General features: G+C 39.8%; 2 protein-coding genes across 10 annotated transcripts in view; both read right to left on the bottom strand.

Annotated features, from left to right (window-relative positions):
- Positions 1 to 3422, bottom strand: part of LOC139817172 (inositol 1,4,5-trisphosphate receptor-like) — a 41750-nt gene extending 38328 nt beyond the window's left edge. For 5 of the 8 annotated variants that reach the window (XM_071785037.1, XM_071785039.1, XM_071785038.1 and 2 more), the window contains exon 1: positions 2819 to 3422. The gene's annotated coding sequence lies outside the window, so the exon portion shown is untranslated. The remainder of the gene's footprint in view (positions 1 to 2818) is intronic. The other 3 variants (XM_071785043.1, XM_071785042.1, XM_071785041.1) reach the window with 1 other exon arrangement.
- Positions 3423 to 9225: 5803 nt separating this feature from the next.
- The window catches only part of Ubce2h (ubiquitin conjugating enzyme E2H), a 40535-nt gene continuing 25307 nt past the window's right edge, over positions 9226 to 24453 (bottom strand). For both annotated transcript variants that reach the window (XM_071785030.1, XM_071785029.1), the window contains exons 4-6: positions 18121 to 18288; positions 17696 to 17824; positions 9226 to 17454 (exon numbers count right to left, since the gene is read on the bottom strand). In XM_071785030.1, the coding sequence (XP_071641131.1) occupies positions 17318 to 17454; positions 17696 to 17824; positions 18121 to 18288 (434 nt within the window). In that variant the 3' untranslated portion in view covers positions 9226 to 17317. The remainder of the gene's footprint in view (positions 17455 to 17695; positions 17825 to 18120; positions 18289 to 24453) is intronic.

Genomic DNA, 24453 nt, shown 5'->3' on the forward strand with positions numbered 1-24453 from the left:
TCGCGAATTGTTCCATCCACGTCCATAATATTATAAGCGTGACGTAAATAAAGTTACGTATTCGTTCGAGTCGTGAGACATTACGTTGAAACCACACGTTTTCTTAAGATTAGTTCGCGCCTTTCCCGCGTATAACGTTTGCATTGTTTACAACGTGTGAAACGTCGCACACGAATGCAACGCTCGATACACGACAATTAAATTTAATTCAGTCTTTTTATATTGCGGAATATGATTCTCGGAGTATAACGGGAGAATCAGTCATTTGCACGATTACTACCTGTTTAATCGTTTTTGCCGCCGCCTGTTTGACTGAAGTACACTAAACGTCACTCAACGAAGCTCTTATCTCAACCCGGACATGCAAAGAAGGAAGCAATTCGCGGCGCGATGTCATTAACCCTTGCGGATTCGACGAGGACGTTTGACCCAACGCCCCGGTCACTCAACGAAGTTATTATATCCGTTTCACGGAGAACTCCGCGCGTGATGAAAAAACCCGTCGATCGAATCGCCGTCCCCCGGATACGCGCCAATCGATACTCGAAGACCCCGTAATCGAAAGAACCTCTCCTTCAAAAGAGAGATAAGCGTGTTTCCGCGTAACTCGGCGTCTTTCCTGTCCGAAGAAAATTCTATAGGAAATAAGGAAAAAAATCGCATGGTTCTGCTTCCGAGACGCTGAAAATCTCCTACTTCGCATTCTATTATTATCCTCGCAGGAAGGTAGCCTGTATAATTTTTCTCGAGAAAGACCGCTGTGTCTCTCTTTCAAAACGTTGATTAACCGCGCTAAGCGTCTTTACGCAATAATAGCTTCATTAATGGAGGACCAGCTGGGTGGAAGTCTCGATATTTTGCACGTGGTACCGGTATCGAAAATAAGAACCGTGTCGCACCCACAAAGAACGGCATTATCTCCGTTAGTGCCAGCTGATTTAACACTAACGAGAGAGGATAATCTGGTAAATTGGTGTAATACGTGTCCTATTAGCTTACAGCGGCAAGATTTCACACCTCGTTGAAACGTGCGAGTTATGGAGCACGGTTAAGTCGCGATTTTCATATTTTCCCGAGTAAAAGCGGTATACGAAATTTAAAAAATGCGGAATAAAATCGAAACGATTCGTTTGTGTCGATCAATTTACATTTAACAGACGTGCTTCTCTAAAAAAAAAATGCGAGTCCAGTTTACGTGCTTCAATTTCTATTTTTATAGAATTCAAACGCGAAAAGAAGAAAAAAAAGATCAGTCTCGTACGCGATTCCATTCAGCATTAAACGTGACCGCCCAATGCTCCAGTTTTCATTGACGCGCTATCAGGAAAACTAATAGCGAGGAGCTGTTATATAGCAACCGAACCCGCAACTAAGCGTCCGTCACTGAATGCGAAATGTGCGGATGTTTTTTTTTTCTACCGGCGCACTTGGTAGACGCACACGAAGATTTCACGTACGTGTCAAGACTGGGCCGGGTATAAGGAATCACGTACGTGATAATAAACGTGTCGAAAATACTGCGGAGTGCGGATAAACGACGGAAATGCGCACTTTAAATATCCCTCTTTTTCCTTCCTTCCTCCCCTGTTCCTGTCCATCGCAATTGTTTAATTTGTGAAATTTGTCCCGTTACGTAAAATCCGTATTTAGTATATCGCCTCTTTATTTCGAGTCGAGATTTTGCATCTCCCAATTTTATTCGACAGCTAGGAAATTCTAGACACGTTGAAGCGCTCGCGTAAAAAATAAATCCGCACACCCGTACACACACATGCATAAGTACAGACATTTCCTCCGGTTTCAGATGCGAAAATATTGACACTGGAGCAGCAGTGTAGCAGCCGGCTCGTCTTTGCGAAGAATTTAAAAGTGGGATTTAAGCGTCGAATTTTGAAAGACCAGTTGCCGAGTCGATCGCGCCGACTGCGACGGTACCACTTTGAGACCAGCTTTGAGATGGAACGTCTCGATTGTCCAACGCGCGCACGTCAGTTCGCGGAAGAGCAAAGAGGAAACAACTTTGACAAGAGATACAAAGATAAAAGAGGGCGATCGGAGAAAAAGGGAAAGTGGACAGAGAAGACGTGCCGCGAGAAAGAAGAAAAGTGATCAGAGAAGACGTATTGCCCGCCCGGGGGGGAGGGGGGGCTCCGATAATCGGGATCCGAATCCGTCTTCGATCACGCGCGCGGAGACCACGCGATGTGTGGCGAAGAGAGACACAATCCGGAGTGTCTCGACGGACACGCGTCATTCTCGTCGTCATCGCTCGCTCGCTCGCTCGCTCGTTCGCTCGGCGAGGAAACGCCGGGCAGCCGATCTCGGAACGTCCCGTGTCATTAGCGGGCCCAAGCGACGGCGGACGGGCGCGCGGTCGACGAGGCCAATGAAAGAGCCGGCACGCATCTCATTACCGATGAATCGAAAGGCAACCGCTCGGCTTAACGGCCGGGCCGACGCGTAGACCCGAGTGGAAAACGACAACGACGTCCGCCGTTGACGTCGTGCGTCCCGCGCAGCGTCACCGAGGAGCCTAATAAAGCACCCGGTGGGCCTCGCTCGCACCGGGATCCGGGATTCACGGAAATCGCCCGGTGGAGAGTTATATTTTTACGCGGGCGCGCGATTTCCGAACGTCCGGCCACGAGAGTTCAGTGATTCCCTCCTTTTTTTTCACGTCCGCCAGCGGGGGAGAGGAAACGGCAGGCGCGATATCGCGAAACTCGAAACGGCGGGGCCCAGACCTTCCTTGCGTGTCAGCTGCGAACGACGAGAACGCGGGGGAACAAAAAAAGCAATGCAAAAAGTGTTTACTCACTTCCTCGCAGCAGCGACGGCGATGGTGGTGGCGGTGACGATCGCGGCTCCTCGAAATTCGACGCGTTGCACACGACAGGTGTCGAAAACGCCGGTGTGCTCCGTCGCCCTGACGTCCAGGTCCGCGGTTCTTCCTCGCGACGGGCGCGCGGGCGGGGGTGGCGGACAACCGGTCGATCGCGAAAACTCGACGAGCCTTATTCTTCTCCTCGTAACGCGAGGCTCCGAGGCGATCAACGATGATTCCGGCGATCGCGTACACGAGGCGTCGCGCGAGCCTCCGATCTGCCAGCGCGAGGAAGCTGGAGGAAGCGCGCGGCGATAAGTCGACGACGACGGCGACGATCGGCGATCGGCGATCGGCGATTTGCGACGGCGGGCCGACTGCGCGCTGCGCGCGCGCGCGCACACACACGGACGATACCGATGCACGGCACGGAAATATATGTATCTCTCTCAGCGCCGCTCCTGCATGTTTCCCCGCGGAGCAGCAGCCGCCAAGTGTCACTGGCACGATGCAGCGTACGGCGCGATCGAAACGGCCGAGATGTTGACACGCGAAACGCGAGACGACATCCACACCGCCCGGTGGTCCCGACACGACTGTCGCCGACTGTCGCCGCACCGCGCCGCCCGCGCGGGCTCCGTTGCTGCCCGACATTGCAGTCCTCGCCGTCGACGCCGTCCTCGGCGCGATATTTTCCGCCAAGAATTATCGGTCGGTCAATGAGCGCGCCGCTCGTTCCGCCGGTCGATCCCGAGCTCTCGCGTGCCTGCATCACGGTGGATATGTCGGTACCGGAAAGATAATCGCGATTGTAATTACGCGAGCGAGTGTAATCCCGTTAGTAATTCGAAACGCGAGTACTCGTGACGCGATACAGTTCGAATTCGAGATGTAATTTGAATCGCGAGAACGCAAGTGCGTGAAAGGATAAAGCTCTACATGCCGAAGTTAATAAAGATTTTCTCGCGAATTCAAGAATATAATTATAAAAATTATAAAAACATTTGAAGGAGCTATCGTATCGATTATCGATTTGAAAATGCGAGACGCGATGGTTGTTGAAAATGAAATTGAAAGAAAACATAAGAGATACGCATAAGTATTTGTCGATAATATAGAAATCTCTTATCACGTATATATATGCATCTATCATTTGTTACAAATTCTCATATTTTATCTGATATTAATTTTCAGTACTCGGCTGATTAAGAAATGGGGAACGTTGATATCTTTTATTTAACAGCATGCTTATATGTAGCACAAATAAAATTTAGATAATTGCAATGAACTGATTTAAATAATTATTTTGTTTATTAAATTGTTTAAGCGGTATAGAATGATTTAAGAAAAATTGAAAAGGATATGCCAGTTGCATGCTCTTACAATTTCAGAATAATAAATCAAAAAACTACTGATGGCTTTTGATTTTTGGATGACTACCATTCAACATGTAATAAAAAATTATTTCACATAAAAAGAACATAAATATGTATAATTATATATAGAACATGGTTTTTTTCTCTTGTATATATAATCTCTGCTCATATATAGGAAAAATAATAAGGAGATCGAGGAATTGAAAACAATTACAAAAATAATTTTTGTATTTTTTTTTTATACAAAGTGAAATTAATTACATATCAAATATGATTATACATAGAATATTGTATAATCTAATGTCGAATTTACTTTTTGTATAAAAAACAGTGCAAAACTTATTTTTCTAATTATTCTTCAATTATTGCTCTTATTATTTTTCTTGTACATACGAACAGAGATTATACAAGAGAAAGAAAACCTATATGGACACATTTTATATATAATTGTACATAAAACATTTTTTTACTGATTTAAATTTCGAATTTTATTCCGATGTCTCTTCCGATACTCGACACACGTACGATTTTTATCCTTTTCTCCATTACAGTATTTATAAAATAAGTACAGACCAATGGAAATAGGCCCCCAGATATGCCTACAAACAAAAAGGAAACGCCTATATAAACAGATTATACAAGAGAGAAAAAATATATACGAACATATTTTATATATAATTACATATTTTTTTATATGAACAATTTTTTATTGGAAGAACAATGAAAGATATAACATTAAATTTAAACTTTGAAAGAATAATTGTTATTCTTTTCAAACGTCGTTCAATCGTCGTTGCGCTACGAGGCGCGCGCCATGCGCGGGAGAAGATGCGCAGGAGAATGCGCAGTGGACGCCGCAGTCGCCTGACTCGCCTGAGTCGTCACTTGCGCAGCGACACTCGAACGAGTGGATGGTGATGCGCGGCGCTCCGCGTGCCGACTTATTATTTTCGAGACACGGCCGTAACAAGTAAGAAGGAAACGCCAACCGCGATTATTCTTTACGAACCATCGACTTTCCGACCGCGAGAATGATAAACCCCCGCAAATTAATCATGCGTGATCGCGACTCGTAACACGACGCGACTTTCATTGAACGTAAAACTGATTACCGAAGCGAATATCTCGTGCGATTTATCTCTCTAAAATAGGAATCGCAGCGCGCAGATTTGGCGTATCTTGATCTGTCAGATCGGGGACTACGACCGTCGTATATCGATCGCTACGCCATGTTATGTGCTTTGGCCCTGAGACTCGCGTGCGGAATATTCGGCAAACTTCACGTCTTTCATAATACGCATTTAGCGAGTGCAGAATTAAACCGACGCTCGTGTTTTTGTCGGCAAACCACGACGATTGTTTGTTATTTACGTTCGCCGATGGCCTTGCTGTTTCCCGCGCGCCCGCGCCGAGAGCCGAGACGCAGGCAGACGCGTCGGCGGGCGGCGTGTTGTCGTGTTTACTCCAAACCACTCGAGACGCGATCGTGGCGAAGGAAACGTTCCATGCACCTCCCGCGATACCAACGATCTTTTCTCACGAGCAATACCTGAATCCCGGTACAAAACTCTCGTCCAGCTTACGCTTAGTGACTGGCTTTCCACACGGGCTTGAATTTATTCCGTATTCCATCCGATATGCGTGGTAAAGCGGACGAATCGAGCCGGATGACATAATCGAGGGAAAAAACGGAGAAACGATATATCGGGTGAATTTAGCGACGCGTGCATCTCGCAGTATTTGAATGGATTCGAACTTCGTATCGCGCGGGCGATAGCATATATTTTCGGGATATTTCGGGTTCAGTCGCTAATTCGACTCGCGTCGTGTCGGGAGATCGGAGTGAAGTTGCCGGCGGTACTTTTCGTTCACTGGAAGAGAGCGACGCGAACCGAGCAGAGCGGATTAACTTTGAATCGGACAGCGTAATAGCGACATGTCTAGTTATCAGGTGCGGTCGCTACAGGTAAACCTGTATGTCAATGTCCGTTAATCGTGCAGTGTCGATTATCGATGTACGCGTCGGCGAAATACGTTTGTCGAATTGTGCGAGGCTCCGCTCGAGATCCATCGGCGATTCGGCAGCCATGTTTTCGGAGCATAGGTATAGTTTCGCGTCGTAAGTGTGCGTCCTCGACTTCCGTGCGCGTATTCGTTTGCCTTCGTTACGATGAGAGACAGCACTCGTCCTAAAATGTTACAATTAAAATTACGTTGCACAATATAGCAACAGATGCGGCGAAGCCTGAAGGACTAAAATTGAACGCGCGATTTCCGGGGTTTCGTTCCGGGAAATCTGTTCACCGCGTTAAGTCGCGGGACGCCGCGTGCGGATCGTATCCTCGAGGTAATTCTCGTGTTACGTCAATTACAATAAAGCGCGTATATCGGGAGTGCCGTGCAAGGTGTCGCGCGATCGAAATTAATCGGGAGTGAGTGTCGCGTGCGAAGGAATCTGAGAGGAGGAGCGGGCCTGGGAGGCATCGGGCGACGGCAGAGCAACCGTTGAGTGAGTAAATTCAACATCATTCTCGATTTGTAGAATTAATCGTCTATTTTCATCTAATTAATCAAATTGCTTAGTTGAATAATACGCAAGTAACGATCAGAGAGAAAGACACTTAATTCTTTGTGAGATTTTGTAGAAATATATTTTCAGTAAGTTATTCGTTTGTATAAATCTTGAAACGAAAGAAAAGACAGATTTCTTTCCGATAACTATACATATGTATAATTTTAACATTATAGTAAACGTATACGCGAAAAACAATTGAAGAATTCGAGATGCGGGGCGATAATAATAATTAATCTTTCTTTTCGAAATGTCAATTATTTTGAACGCTACTAATAATTTGGTTCTTTTATTATGTTGCAGATCAACGTCGCAACGTAGTCTACAACTCCGCTGTTGCGCATCGGTTGGTAAGTCTATAAATTATTTTTCTGAAATCGAGGTAACGGATCTGAGAAATTTGCATAGATCGTATCTGTATACATTTTGGTATGCATGCGTTTGTCAAGCTTAAAAATACCTATTGCAAATAAAAATGACATCTCATAGATCCGGTGTCTTGAAATGGATGGGCTAGAATAAATTGAAACGGATATTTAATCCTGGTTTGTGTGCAATTGTTGATTTTTTGAGCACACGAGGACACGTAAAGTTCATGAAATTGCTCATTATATCGATAAATTGCTTATTGGCATCTTCTGATGTTTCATTATACGGAATGTTAATTACGGGATGTGCAATTGCCTGAAGCAATCTCGCAAGCATAAATAATAAAGGCAATCAGGAACATTCTGAATAACAAAAAGCGCGATGAAAGATAAACGATGATAATGAGAGCTTTACAAAAAGTGTCCAGGTCTAATAAAGGCATTATTAATATCCTTTATACTTTTCGCCGAGCATACATTTCCAGAAAACGCAATTGAGAACATTATGAGGACATGAAATATTAATTATTATTTATAACATTATCAATTATTATATTATAATTAATTAAATTTTCAATTTCGTGACTTAGATAACATTGAAAAATAAAGAAAGAAAAATAGAGAAATAAAATAAAGTTATAGTAAATAAGAAACGGATATCTTTTTAAATATCATTTAAATTGTCTTATAGTATATTTCATGAGCAATGAAGATTAGAAGAAAATATTTTATTTACTTAAAATAAAAACAAATAAATAAATAAAATCTCTGAATGAATCTATAGAATACTATAGGGAAAAATTATTATTTAAGCGCGTTATTTTATTTTCTCTTCTCCTCTTCCACTATTTCCCAAATATATCTGTAATTCTACCAGGATTAAATATCATATAAATTGTTGACAGAAAGTAATACTAAAGTATTGCTTTTCCAATAGTTTTTTTAATATCGTATATATTATGTTACAAGCACATAAAATAAATAAGTACTAAGAAATTCATATATCATATATCATATTTCAATTAATTTATGTCCTAAAAAATGTGTTAAAAATTATTAATTGTATTTAATTTTATATAACACGCCAATTTTATTTTAATTTCTCATAATCTACCCATCCATATTTTAATATGATAATTTGACTTATGTTGTTAATGATAGAAATAAATAGATGTTTACATTGAATTTATTTTACAAAATATTTGTCTAAAAAATTTAAAAAATAAGAAAAAACAGGAAGAACATTTTTTATATTTATGTAATATACAAAATATCCAACTATACAACCGTACAATATTTTAATGTTTTGGAGATTAACTAGAATCGATCCTACCATGGAAACGTCATAAGAATTTTCACAATAATGTCTAAGTTATAAGTAATTAAAGTTGCCTATTGGTATCGCGAGTTTACGTGCTAAAGATATTTACAGATATTTACACATATCAATCAGTCATCTATTATTGATCTTTATCATTTAAATAATATAATCTTTTTCATTCAGTTGATTTCGGCTTTTGATTTTTTACTAATTACGCGATAGCGTTAGCCTTTTTTATTCGACTTACAACTTGAAAATATCATAAACTCGAATTTTTGTATTAAGAGTTTTAAATTTCAACTAGTTGTCTAGACGTTGAAATATTGAACGATAACTGAATACTCGGTAAATAACAGTATGCAAAAAATAAGTTAGATAAAATAATGTCAAACAATGTAGTCAACATAAAGGATACGTGGATTACGCAATAAAACACACTCACGCAATATTGGTTCTTTTCGTTTTATTGTACCAAAAAATTGCATCTTGTTCAATCATCGTTAATTCAATATAATATATATATATATATATTTATATTTATATTTGTTATATCTTATTTATAATAAATATTTGTAATAGCGTAATGTTCATTGTTTGTCATTGTTTTATTGTGTTCATGAACCATGAAAACGTGGATTCAGCAAGTTCGTAATCATCGTCATCACGTGCTAACTAGAAAGACGTTCTGTGTGATTGGTCAGATTCGGGAAATCTGTCTGGTAAAAGACACGCCAGATCGTCGAATTATTTCTGTCTCTTCTCCGTTTTCTTTTTTTTTTTTTTTTGGAAAGGCCGGATTATTCGAGATTAATTCTTTCCTCTCGGCATACTCGTCGTTGACACATCTTTTTTTCTTATTTTTTTTCTAACAGTACCAGCATCTTACATAGACGATTCATACATTGAAACAATAGGTACCTAAGGAAACTTTACATCTAGCTGTAGTGAGGCGCCCCGTTTCCCTTAAATTCGTCCTTTAGAATTATTTTTCTGAATTTGCATAGCGCGTAAGTCCAAAAATGTATCACTTTTCTATGCTTCGATAAAGTTGGACCTATGTTACTTGGAGTTGTTACACGATACAATCACGTCGCAATAGAAATTACGCGAATTCATCACTTGTTATTACTCATATTAAGACTCTACTTCCAAAAATAATGATTTTTTAACTTGCCGTTAATTAAAAAACATATTTTATATCGAAAATACTAAAGAGATAAAACTTAATTTTTTTTAAATCTTACTTAATCTCGTATTATATTTTTTGATCATATTTTATCTATATAGTTTAGTCTGTATAATTAATCTGTATAATTAACAGTAGTATAATTAATCTATTTCGTATATTCTGAGTTTTGATAAAGAAATGCATCATGCATTTCTGTTTGAATAATTCCAACTCGTTACGAATGCTAATAAAATCTCATTTCACAGAGCTTGTGGCAATACAATGAGATGATTAATTGTAAGTACTGCGGACTGCGGAATTAAATATGCCCCGGTTTTATTGTACATTATTCAACGATACGTTAATTCGACCATTTTTAAGATCTCGTTCGCCTTTGTTTCATTTTATTGTTGACCAATTCAAGGATAACGGGGTCCTTCACGAGCCGAAGCAGCGCAGCTAATTATCATATACCGTAAGAAAATATATGTACCTCTACAGACACCAATAATTCGATCTTCACGATTGTACATGGAACATAGAAACGGTTCCCGAACAAATCCTCCGAACGAGTGTTCCAAACTTTATCGTCAATCATTATCATCATCACTACGTTAGTTTATAAAGCTTTACTTTGCCAGTGTTAATTAACGGATATCTCGTCGATTCCCCGTAAACCCTGCAGTACAGCAGTCTTTGTGCCAATTTTTCTCGAGAGCTTTTAGCAGCTAATAAATTCGAACACATTACGAGGTATATTTGCTCTTTTTTTTTCTTTTGTCTTTTCAATATATATTGTTCGGCAAAAATTTCCTTTAGCAGCTCTCCGGTCACGCTCTTCACGATATCGTCGTCAATAAGTATGGCAGTGACTAGGAACCACTGTGGGGAAAACGTAACGTTACTGCAGAGTTAATGACGATCGTCGTCCACGAGAGAGTTAGTACAACTCCTTAGCATTTTATACGTCGCTACATGTGTTACGTTTGAAAAGGGTCTACCAGCGATATCGAAATCTATTATCGAAAGAATCCGTCTCACTGCGTAAAAGCGGTTGATCGAAGGATCGCGAGCGAGTCCTTCAATCTTCCAATTTCTTCACAGCACGCACCAAGCGATGTTTTTTTCTAACGTATTTGCGGTTGTTATTTAGAAATTTCAGAATTTGTTATTTTGGAGGGGATACTCGTCATGATAAAATGTCTGGCTCAAATGTACGTCAATAGGACGCTTCTAATAAATTCTAATAATTTCGCTTTCTAGCGATATAAATAAATTTCGAGTTGGTCATTTTCAAGTTGTTTCAGTTAGTCATTTAGTCGTCGAGTTAATCGTTTTCCAGGATTTTTCTTATATTTATAATATAGTTTCCATGAGAATATTCTATCATCTTTTTCCAATTTTTACTTGAATAATTAAAAATCCTGCATATACATCGCGGTGCGGGCCGTCAAGAAAGCGTCTCTTCCCTTTTTAGCATTATGCTTCCCCCTTCAACTCTCTCAGCCTCTCTATCGTCATATCGAAATATTAAATCGATTTAATATCATCGAAATATTAAATCCTTATCATTTCCAGATGTATAAGCGAGCGTAAACTTTTCGTTCGAGAGAATGTGTCTTCCTCTCGCGTCACAAATTGCACTTAATTACATCGTATTTTCGTTTTCTCGCGTTTACAATTCTGCTTTTTTTCGTCGACAGAGCAATTCTCACTTGACGTGAATAATGCAAAAAACTCCACCGGGATTATTAATTTTTCTCAGACGCGGTAGAAAATGGCCTCGCTTATCTACGTAGAAACAGTTTAGGTACGTTTTCGCACAATCGATGAGTAATGTGAAGCGGTAATAATACACGCGAAAGTCCGTTCATTGCGCCGCGAACGCCGATATTGCCCGAAGCAAGAGTAACAAAATATCACGTGAAATTAATAGCTTCTTTAATTTCGTTAATTAAATCCCCCGGATGCTGCAGAATAACAACAGTTGGAACGCCATTCAAATAGCCAGATCAATAAATATCAGTAATCAATGTTTTATTCGTTTGCCGCGTTTGTTCAGTTACTATCGTCCCGTGACAATGTCGGCGTTCACTCTCTAATTTGCAAATATGCGTACGGCTAGGTCATTCTTATCGCTGGATCTAAGGTTGGGAGATTAAAGTGGGCCTCTGTCGTCAGATTTTCGGCTGGATAAGGGTAGCGAGAAATCGGATCGCTGTCGCGCGATCGAGTGGGTGAAATGAATTTGCCAAACTATATCGAAATGCGGTAATTATGCCGCAAGCGCAACTGCATCGTCGTTGTCGGGGCGACTAGGTTCGATCGTACGATCAGGATCGATATAACGATTGTATTCTTTTTATTACAACTTTGTAAGTCAACCATTATTGCAAACGCGTCTGACGCTCGTACCGTGTTGTCGGCACGCTCGCTAACATCGATGATATATAATTACGAACGAGTAGCAAAAATATTGCTGTCTCCCTGTCTTGATTAAAATATCTGAAGAGATGGAGAATACGTTTTTTTTTCTTCCCTCCTCTCGTTTATCTAATTCATTCAACTTTACCTCGCGAGAAAAACAAGATGTCAAATCAGGATACATGCTCCGCCGGCGGAACAGAAATAGCGGCCGTTCGTTATCTCCTTTATTCACATCACGAGCTGGAATCCTGAACGAGTAACAGCCTGCTATTTAAAGAACTTCTTTGATAATGATCGCTCTACCGACTTCTATCTCCCTATTTCGACGTTCAAAGAACCTTACACGACAGAATTAAATTCCGTACAATGAAAATCTCGGCCATCCTGGCTCCGACACTCGAGTGTCCGCTTTTTTCTCTTCCTTCTTTCTTTCTTTTTTTTTTTGTACGTTGAAGCTACAACTCCGAATATGATTCTCGCTGTATTTCGTGGCGCGAAATTAATAGCTTCGTTTAGAACGTATTTCACACTGTGTGTCTGCATAGGTGGTGTATGTGTGTAGATATATGTCTCGTTTGATCAAACTGAATTGGATAAAACGAATCCCTCGCCCTTCCATCACATATTGTTGACATAACTTTGACAAACACGTGGCATCGCCCGATCTACTCTCTTGCTCTCTCTGTATCGGAATTGTCATCCATAAATATACTTACATCTTCGCGAATAAGATTTACGGTGGGACATTTAAGAACACAGAGTATGCAAAGAACCCAATCGATCACAATAATCGTAGTTTCAAATTCTCTCGTTTCAATTCTAGGGCTTACAGTTTATTATCACGGATATAAATTATGTTTTTCGTGTCTTTTTTTTTACGTAACGTCTCCTTTGCATCCTTTAAATGTACAATTACTCGGAAAACATTCGACATATCTTACGGAATTAAAGGAACGACATAAGCAATGCATCTTATACACGAGACTCTAATCGTTCTGTGAGACAGGTTGCTCACGATTATAAAAATAATTGATTATTCATTATTTATGATCACAGAGGGGAAAATTAAATGGCGATGAAGTCCGACATAGGATAAAGAACATGCAACTATTGCTATATTATATCATTGCAATACATGTATAAAAATATGCCTTTAGACGTTATTCAAGTTTACAAAAAGGTTTGAACACAATAGAGGCAATGGATCTTCGCATTACAAAACGAAATATTAGTTAACATTAATCTAAGGATTAAACCTGATAATCCAATATCAATTTACCTATATGCTGCGGAAAATTTTTCATCTTCGTTATAATAATGAGCGCGCGCGCGCGAATACGGAATACTGAAAAACAATCCCAATAGCCGAAACGGAGACGCGTTAAGTTATCAGTTGACAGGAGGAACAAACAACACTTGCAAAAAAAATATATAAAAAATGATTATTAAGACTATTCTTTTTTTCGCTTAATTAAACAATTCGTTAGTAAAACCATATACATATAATAGCTAATATAAAGTTATGCGAATATGATCGATAATATATATATATAATATATATATATTTATGCGTATAACTAGTCAATAATTCTATATGTTACATATATAATTAGCAACGATGTGAGATCTGAGAGCACGACTTCAAACTCAATCGACACGGTTCTACGGGAAACGCACATTCTATATGATGGATTTTTGGTTCTGAATGAACGAAGTCTAAAAGTACAGTGCCGACGAGACATTAGACGCGTTAAAGCTACGCGCGTACTGTGCTAACTTACAAAAATAAAGTAGAAAAGACACGCGTTCCTGTGAGAGATACAGTGCGAATAAAAGAATAGCAGAATTTTCCTTTCCTTTTTTCTAAGTACGTACGGCTGAGATAATTCTAAGTATTCATGCTGAATAGACTGTACATTTGTTTTGACGCACATCCAAATGACGCATATATCATATATCATACTTTGTTGATTGCACACCGAGTCTCGAAAAGCACTAAAATATTGTAACAATAGCGAGAAGCCAATATACGAATACTATGAAAAATATGACGAAGAGGAACTGACAAATTTGGAAACGTGTCGCTTCACGTAATTGCACGAATTGAAAAAAAAAAATTAAAAACGGTACTGTTTTTGAGAAGTTATATGAAAATTGTATTCTGATTTTGCTTAGTCTTAATAGCGATTTTTGAAACGGTAAATACATTGCAGTACACGTCGCCAACGGAATGGATTCGCTGGGAAACAGGCCGTGTCCACGAAAGTTCGTCTTAAATAATAACGTAATAATGTAAAGCGTGAATATCCGTGTAAATTATATACATATCGTTTCTCGTTGCATAAAACATAACGTTGTTTAAAAAAAGAAGTGAGCGCAGCTGTTGCATAATACATTAGAAACGTAGATAAGCTTTTATCAGCGAATAAACTAAATAAAAGTTGCGACTGAAAAAGTATGCGCAACGAAATTGTATAAATGTACAGTATATTGGCTAATAAAATCGTAACTTTTCCTTTGCTATATACATCCTGAATTTGATTACTGCATTTGCTGCATTTATGACCGATGCGCCCACGCAACGTAGTTATGGCGACATTACGATATTGTTATATCAATTCAGTAAAGCGTTAGATCTGTTCAAAATTCTGAAGATGGACAACTAAGTTTCACAGTGAAATGGTTTTTCACGCTTTCTTCATATCTCTGTGTTTTCCGTTGATGTCTTGTACATTTTTCAATTATCACCGAGGAATTATTCAAGTCTGGTAATTGCATTAGACGGTTATCTCTAGTTTCTAAAAACACATTCGGTATTAATTTGCAATGCTTTAAGCACAATTAATTTCATTCAAAGGTCTGTTAACGCTAAATGCTCGTCGTATTCACTCATATATTCATAATGAAATTCTTTACAGGAGACCCATATAATAAGGCACGCTTTTCTGCCTGAGAAGGCACTGAAATATAATGTTTATACTTACGTACAGCTATAAATCGCATTGCATACATGTAAATCATGCAAAGGAGGGAGATCAATTTGAAACGAGATACTATTGATCGAAGATTATTGTGCACCAAAGTTTGTACAATTTTATATTTTATAAATTTACAGTTTTCCTACACTTTGCCAAACAATTCTACTCTACTTGGTTCTTTTTGAAAATTTAAATTCGCTGATATATATATCGTCAATCATAAAAATAAATTTAATCCTTTCCTCGCGCTTTCCACCTGTCGTGTTATTCGAATTTTACGCCTTGTTTACTTCAGCGATGATACAACCATAGTTTTTGTTTCTCAAACGGAAATTCCCTGAGTCCTTTGATTTCATTTTCTCTTTAGTTCTAATATTCGAAATAAACTTAAAACTGCATTAGCGGATGGAAGTAATGATGAATTAAGTAAGGGGTATCTTTCTTTAACACAAGGATATTTCCAGTTTTACTTCTAGAAAAGCAAAGCATCTCTCAAACATTGTAACAAACCAATTCAATTTAATATACGTCCTCCTCTTAATAACAATAATCTATATAATGAAATCTATAATGAGTCGAATAACAATGAGATTAAAATAGTATAAATTGACTTAAAATTTTTTCGCGAGCAAATGTTAAATCGCGTCCGATCCGTACCCACCGGGATCAACTAAATCTATATTCACTTCCATTGGATGGACACATGGTGATGATAGTCCTGTAGCTTCGGTTGCTTGTGTCTCTTCCGCGTTTTGCCCGCCCGATGCGCACAGTTCGAGACAGGACGCTGAGGTTGTTTGAAATATATTCAGAGTCTCGTTCGCACTCATTCTTCCGGGGTAGTTCCGCAATCGCGCAGTCTTGGACAGCGGCTGCGTCGTCCCGGCGTCGTTCGCGTGCGGCCGTTTGTGTGGCAGATTCGATTTTTTCCTCGCCGCCGACGACGACGTGGCGATCGGTCGCTGATGCGCAGCCCTACGGGGGAAACGTTTGGGAATGGTGATGGCAGGAAAAAGGAAGACGGTGCTAGTACCCATACTCCATCACATTTTTGCGTGTCTCACTGTTGTTTAAACTAAAGAAACCTGAAACTGACGCGTGATATGCGCACCGATTTTACGATCGATCGACTGCGAGAAAAAAAATTTATCGTGAAGACAAATACGTTTTTACTTCTCCCCTTTAAACTAGGCAATATTTAGCGTACTCTTCACAAATTCAAATAATGAGAAGAATGAATAACGATTCATGGCGATTTTTGAATGTAAAAATAATTAGATGCTAAATAGATGCTAACACAGTCTAACAATAAGATAGCAGCAAAGGAGTCGTTAGTTGGTAGAGACGATGCAATCGCTATATGTGCCAGGTTGAATAGTTTGTCGTTAAAATTTCTCGTGGCGCGTCTCTCCGTGCTGCTTCGATCTCGATCACGTGTTTTTGAATATCACAATAACGAACGCGCCCGCGGGCGCTCGGAAGAAAGAACGAACAAGGGCGAGAGAATCTCAAAAAAAAAAAAAAAAACCGAGGAAAACGTCGTCGGGCGAATGTATCGGGTGTAGCTCTCTCCGTCGCAGGTACGTTATTGTTTTGCTGTTCAATTACAAAGAAACGCATCGTAGATATACACAGTAGAAGCATCGTCCGATTGATGCTGGAATAGTCGGAGGACGTAATTTCGAAAATCGACATTACATCGATCGACGGATAATCCTTAAATACCAACGATGAGAGCCTCTCTCTTTGTCTCACTGTCTTATACCCTTCCTTTTTTTCTTCTTCGCGCTGAAAAGTGAAAGCATCGACTCTCGAGACGTTTACAGAGATTCCGAATTTCGTCGTTTGTTGACGAGTACGTTACACTCATCGTCATCATCGTCGTCGTGATTGTGGCAATTAAACGCAGCGAATAATTAACGAATTAATTCAAGTAAGAGCTTGGACGACCGTGAGAGACATCGCCGTCGTGATAGAAAACGCCCCTCGGGATACGCTCGGTGAGAAGAGCGCGATTCTCCGTTTTTACCTCGTTCGTCTCCGTCACTTTCACTCTCGTCGTGCCGGGGATGGTCGATCACCACCCCCTCTATATATATGTACGAGCGACGGGCGACGAGAGCAGCGACGAGACGTAAAGGGGGATCTCGTCGCCGTCACCAGAAGTGAGGCTCGGAGTCTCGGGTGTAAGCATCTATTTGGTAGTAGGACGAGCGATCGGGGATCTTACAGGGAATCGAGATGATTAAGGATATGGGTACGCGCGGATGGTAATATATTTGGTTACAACTCCATGTCCTGCGCCTCGTCCTCGCTGAAGTCGCTCATCGACGACTCGCTGTCGGAGGACATCCCGTTGCCGGTGCCGCCGTTCTCCTGGTCCCTCAGCGCCTCTTCCGTCGCGTACTTCCTGACGTAATCTGCCGGGAGAAAAGCCAGAAACGGGAAATTGCATTGCGTATACCGTAATGGACGTTCTAAGCGTACACACGCGGAACGGAAGTAACTACAACACGGGGAGAGGTTTCTCTATACTCTAAGAGACGCGGACCGACTCTGACGGCCGATCGTAAAAGTCTCGTAATGATCCTCCGCCCTCGTTCCAACCGTGCCTCGTTATGTGAGGGGGGGAAAAACTTATTAAGCCGGTAGCATACTTACCCGCCACTTTCTTCTTGTACTCTTCGGGTTTGTGAAGATACATCGCGGCAGCATCGCCGTTCAGGGGATCGATTGGATTGGGATATGTTAACAACTGAGGCAGGAAAGACTCGAAAATATTTGACAAGTCTGAAACAACGAAACAGAAAGAACGTCGTCAATAAATCGTTCGTAGTCTCTTCACTCTTGTTCAACAAATATTAAAGATTCTCTCTTAACACGTTGCTCGGCAAAACTCAACTCGATAATAAATTAATACAAGATAGATATATGTACCGCCGCGGGAAGCAACGATATAATTCTCAAAGCTATGTAACTCTAAATTAAGTTACTTCCAATGAAACAATTAAGTGAAAATTGCTTAGGTACTTTGCATTATTTACAGACTTAGTCGAGTACGGTTACACGACTAAACGAATACGTACCGTAAAGGGCAGTCCAAGCCTGGTTTATAACGTCTAGACAGACCGTGCCCGAGACTTCGTCAATGTTAGGATGGTAGACCTTGTTCATGAAACCGATCGAAGGTGATTTGAAAGGGTAGTGCTCCGGCAGATGAACCCTCACTTTCCATATTCCACCCTCGTAGGGCGCTGCAACGCAACATAACGCGATCTTATGAGTCCATCAATTATTATAATTAAATCCCGTTATTTGTGCACGTGCGTGAGTATATGGTATATCACACATAGAATATTCGTAATAATGTCAAATTTAACGCAATTTCGCAAAGTATTTTAATTAAAACCGTATAAACATTAATAAATACTTCACATAAATCAAAATTCTTAAATGCATTACTACTGCTAACAAATAAATTAATAGCCGGCTTTTTTTGCAAACATTGCTAATTATTGCCGCTATTACTCTTTTTACCAGTGTGAGTGTGCTATTAATCGACAGATAGAATATTCGTAATAATTAAAGTATCAAATTTAACGTAAATAACGTAAATTTCTCGCAAAGTATTTTAATTAAAACCGTATAAACATTGATAGATACTTCATATAAATCAAAATTCTTAAATGCATTACTACTGGTAACAAATAAATTAATAGCTGGCTTTTTTTGCAAACATTGTTGCCACTATTACTCTTTTACCAGTGTGAGTAAGTATGCTATTAATCGACTCTACAGAATATTCGTAATAATTAAAGTATCAAATTTAACGTAAATAACGTAAATTTCTCGCAAAGTATTTTAATTAAAACCGTATAAATATTGATAGACGCTTCACATAAATCAGAGTTCTTAAATGCATTACTATACTGCTAACAAATATATTAATAGCCAACTTGTTTTTGCAAACATTGCTAATTATTGTCGCTATTACTCTTTTACCATCAGTCTTTCAGCAAACAGTCGCGAAAATAACGTACGAAAAATATGTAACACACGCAAATCGAAAAATTCCAATTTGCTCGTTAATTATTTAGCTGAATTTCGATGCGGGCTGTCAAACTAAACAAAAATAAAAGCACCGAAACTCCCCGAAAACCGGTCGTGCCCGTTGAATCGAGGTGAATAACCGAAACGTCAATATCCCGTCGAAAATTCACGTTTCGTGATGCATCGTGACGGCAATCACGCGCGTAATCATTCCTCATCGCGCCCGCATGACTCGGCCGCGCAAAAAAAAAAACGTACGTTAGTTTACGACCGCGATTCCGCCGTTCATACGTGCGAGCAATTGCGCGTACAGTTATCGATATATACGATTGCTGGACACACAGACGGACCGACGAGCGCTAGCTCATAATTTGCGATAGATCCGAGAAACTGGAACGTCCAACGGTAAAGCCGCTCTCCGGGATGCCTCATTCGTCCGGGAAGAAGAAAATAACGTTCGCGGCGCAAAGGGGGATCCATTGTGGCTGAAGTGCGCGGAACGCGCGGCTGTTTTCGGTCGAAAGTTCGCCGAGAGTTTTCCCCTCTTTCCGCAAAGTAAGAATCGCGAAGCTTCGCACGATAAGTACAAAGACGACGACGTACATCGCGAGGGATGAGGATTCTAAAGAGCTCCTTGGCTCTTCCTCCCCTTCCAGTCTTGTATAAAATTACCATCCAGCGAGGGTACTTTCTCGACCAAATCCTCTCTCCCGACTCAAATTAAAATGATACGAATTATACCACGCCAAAGTACTTGGGACTACATAGTAGAATAAAATAATTGCAACGCAAATTAAACTATACCAGCGTTATCGATGCAAATCGATTTTCGATTATTGTACAATTCTTTTATTTTATCTAAACTAAATTATTAACTTTATACCAAGATCTTTTTAAGTTCGTTCTTTTTTTAAAATAAATTATAAGTTTATTCTTTGATGCAAGAAAGTGGAATTGGAATGACTGTATAAAGTTATTCATCGATTTGCATAGAAACAGACTGACTCAGTGTTCTACTCGCTATGTTGATGCCGTGGGAATTGGGAATGCATACGACGAATTTACTCAACATTCGTAAAAGCAACCCGAGCGTTCGCGCGCATTCGCCAAGTCACGCGCCGTGAGAAAGATATACCTTTAAGAGGAAAATGACGAGCGCTATTCGACTTTGTTCAGGTTTGTTCAGCATTCGTAATTGAATTGAATTCGTCATCGACAATATATCGCGACCGATATGGTTAATTCTAAGAACAACGAACGATTAACAATCGATAAACGTTGCGCGATAATTAAACTTCCAATAAAAACAGCCAACTTGGTCAAACGAGGTACAAAAAACAAACCGTGAGCTACGGACGCCTATCAGTTAATTAATCGAATAGAAAAGAAATATAGAAATTGGTTTGAATTCCCTCTGCAACGTTATATTCATTGTGTCCGCGGGTATTTAATTATTCCGCAGAAATTGTAATAGATGATGTATTGCCACGGCAAACTGCACGTATCGGAAAGCTGAAAAATTAAATCGTACCCCAGAGTGTATATATGCATTTCAATTCCCGTCCCGACAAAGAGCCAAATGGAATAAGACAACTTTTTACACAGACGAAACTCTGTCGAACGGCGAAAATTTTGAACCACGCTCCCAATCTCGTTAAACCCCTATATATTTAAGGGCGCTTCTTCTTCCATAATTTATATATTTTTCGTTAGAATTTCAGATATCGCGGAGAGCAATCCCGTATATCCCCCGCGCGTTTAAAGTTTAAATCATTTTCGAAAGTCATTAAGCCAACGCGCTTTGATCGGTATTACGCGGGGCATTACTGTTGCAAAGTACACGCTTAAATTCTCGAACGGCAAATCCGCACGTATTATGCACATTTATGCGTATCTCGCGCGTTTCTCTCCACGCTGGTCACGCCCGGCTGACTTTTGCCTGCGAAACGCGCGAGCTGTGCCACGCGTGCGAGCGCGAGTGGTAGCCCGTTGCTTTCAGGAAACGTGATCCACCTGCGCGTGCACGCACGTGTATACGCACGCTTACGCTTCTATTGCGGCAACGGAGTTGCGATTCACGGTGAAAGTATCAATACGCGAAACAACGTCGTATCGACGAAACGATCGATGTAAAGACCGTTATATTGAAATTTAATGGACGGCTTATTAAACGTATGTATAATTTCTATGACATAATTTGCCTTAACGCTCGTTAACTGCGGCACACGTCAGATTTCCAGGAGAAAAACCATCTTTTCGCTCAATGAACGATTTATCGTAAAATATTTTATAAAGGCCTGACACTGAAACCATACAAGATTCCTGATTAATAAATAAGGACAGCGCGCGGAGACAAACATATATTTATAATACATTTAAATATTTTTAATATGTTTAAAAAACAAACCTGTAAAAACAAAACTGTTGCTTTTTATAAATAATTGCTTATTGTTCAACAGTTTGCTTATCGAATAACTGCGATATTCAAGCCCGTGTCGTCGAACGTAATCATTATATTATCACCATTGTTCGCGCGAGATAAATATAATTGATTCTCGTAATTCTAATGCGATGAATTTACACGTTTTTATGCTTCTACTTGGAAAACCATTGCCCCGGATAGAAAAAAATAGGTAAAGAGAGTTCTTCAAACGCGAGTAAATCGTGCGAAAGGCCGACTTTTTCTCACAATTTACAACATTAATAGCGATTAGAATCCTATAAGAAAAACTGAGTGAGTTCCGCTTGGGAAAAGCTTTACCAGTTGAATGACCGGTGCCGTCATTCCAGCGATAATTTCCACACGTGGTCTCGCACCTTCGACTCCCTCATTTCCCGAGAATATTGCGTTCGAAAACATTGCACACAGCACGAGCAAGGTATTCATATTACAACGAAAACGATCCGCGCGCATGCTATTCTTTTACTCGCGTTTCGATCAATGCTCGTGTCGACCACAACGAATCTGCGAAAAAATACGTCCGCTTTCGTTCGAAACAATCGGGAGAAAGCGCAGATGGTGTATTCCAATTCCTTTCTAAACGACGAATTACATCCTCGAATCGATCTTGACGATATCATATTTGCGATGAAAATGATAGTTCTCGAATGCGCGTTTCAAATACCAAACGTGTGTGCAGATTAAAAAAAAAAAATAGATAAAATGATATCTAAAAAGTTATCTTTCTCTCTTCAAATAAGACTGCTAATCTTCTCGACTAAATAGAATTTACTAGCGAGGATACAACGACGCGACTCGTACGAGCAACAAATAAAAATTCATCTAGCGAGCCCAAATACCAGTGGCTTTTTTGAACGGTATGGACATGAATTTTTGATAAATCTGTGCATTGTACGCTTGCGAATTTGCAATGCAATATAAAGTTCGCATCCCATCGGTGTGGATCTCCAAACAGTAAATGAGTTTTATTTCTATCTGGAGACGCATGAAAGTACAATATCCACGTAGCAACAAAAAAAAATCGCGAACAAAGCACTCCATTTTCGTTTTGTTGGAATGCACACATTGTAATACTGTCTAAAGCCAGGACAATAAACCTATATACGACAATTTGCGCAAAAGAGTCTACAGGCAAGATTTCAATTTTTAACCGTTAGAAAGGTTATTCATTATGGCTTTAATGAATTAAAAATGAGGCCCATTACCACTTTCGTTGACGAATCAACTTATAATTCCGACGAGAATATAAAAGATTCAGAATTGTATAAATGGAAGAGGCGAAGTGGTTTTACTAATTTATATATTGTTGATTATATATATATATATATATATATATATATATATATATATATATATATTAACGATAACTGCATATCCAAACCAAAAAATCGCCATGCGGTGCGACCATACTGTTACGACTATGGATTATGGATTAAAGAATCAATTTTATCCAGAAGACAAAGTCTGGCAAGTCGAATTTGCGCGTTACGATTTTGCAACGATGCGCCCCGAAAACGCATCGATTTTATCCACGCACGTGGAAAATCGCCTCTCGCAGAAAAGTTATTACTCGGCCCAGGCTGCTCATAAATACCAAATACTCTCGCGACCTGCAATTCCCTTCCACAAAGGGACCATCGGGAGACGGTATCTTCACGTTCGCGTGCAGATGCAGGCATAGATGCAGATGCAATTCAATACGGAGGAGGCTGTCGCAGCTGCGCTTGGCCCACTGACCTACTTAGCCGCACTTCCGCGTGTGCGACACTTTGTCACGGTAACGTAAAACCAGGATATACGTCGGCGCGCTTCCAGCTTCCATTTTCGTCGTTTCTGCCCGAGCCGAAGCGGTGGCGGCGGCGGCTTCGCGGTTTCGGTTGAAAATGCATGACTCCACATTGCAATTACATAAATGGCCGCGGCGACCGACAATACGCATCCTTGGATAACATAGATTCGTTCCGCGATCACGGAAGAGGCGTACAAGGCTTCAACGGGCCTTTTTGAGAGAATTTTTTTGTAGATAAAAAAAAGATAAGCGAAGAACATCTAATCAAATATGTAAACGGTGAGTGCCCCAAATGCGCCGCGCGTTCAGTTTATTATTTGGACACTATCTGACCCAATTCCTCTATACTGACTTTTTTCCGATAAAAATTGTCAAGCTAAAACTAGTGATCCAAGATCAACAATGTTATCTTCTCGTTACAGCTCAAATTAATATGTAAAATAATATATTTTGAATTAATCAAAATACTTTCTCTATATACATTTATAATTCGTATAAGAATGATCGAACATTGTTTTCAAAACCATCAACAGATTAAATTGCGATAATTACTATAAAATTAATAAGCGTATTTAATAATAATAAGCGCGTTTAATGTTTAAGATTTAAATTTTGAATGAGATACTTTAAGAAAATTTTTCTCTGATTACGATGATTCCTTGCCTTATCAGTAGTAACGCAAAACATTAATGGAATTTAAATTCACGAAAGCAGCTGTTTCGCGACAGGTTTCTGCTGATAAACCTTTTGGACAATTACCCTGGCGGAAACAACACGAGCACATCGTTTTCAGCAAGTCTATACTCCGTCCAACGAGATATCATGGTTGATCAAACATAAATAACGATAGGGCACAGAGCCGCAACAAGGTGTTCGCGTTAAATTATTTTTGTTTTTAATAGTGTTAGACAATATCTATTAAAAATAAAAATAATTTAACGCGAACACTTTGTTGCGGCTCTGTGCCCTATCGTTATTTGTGTTTGATCAACCATGATCTCTCGTTGAACGGAGTAAAATGGTCAGTAAAATAGTCCACGCTTTAATCGTATCGAAAATGTTGCTTCTGTCGTTGATTAAGCTTCGCTGAAAAATTATCTATTTCTTTTCACAAAATAG

Source organism: Temnothorax longispinosus, chromosome 8 (genome assembly GCF_030848805.1).
Source record: "Temnothorax longispinosus isolate EJ_2023e chromosome 8, Tlon_JGU_v1, whole genome shotgun sequence".
In the NCBI taxonomy this organism is placed as follows: Eukaryota; Metazoa; Arthropoda; class Insecta; order Hymenoptera; family Formicidae; genus Temnothorax; species Temnothorax longispinosus.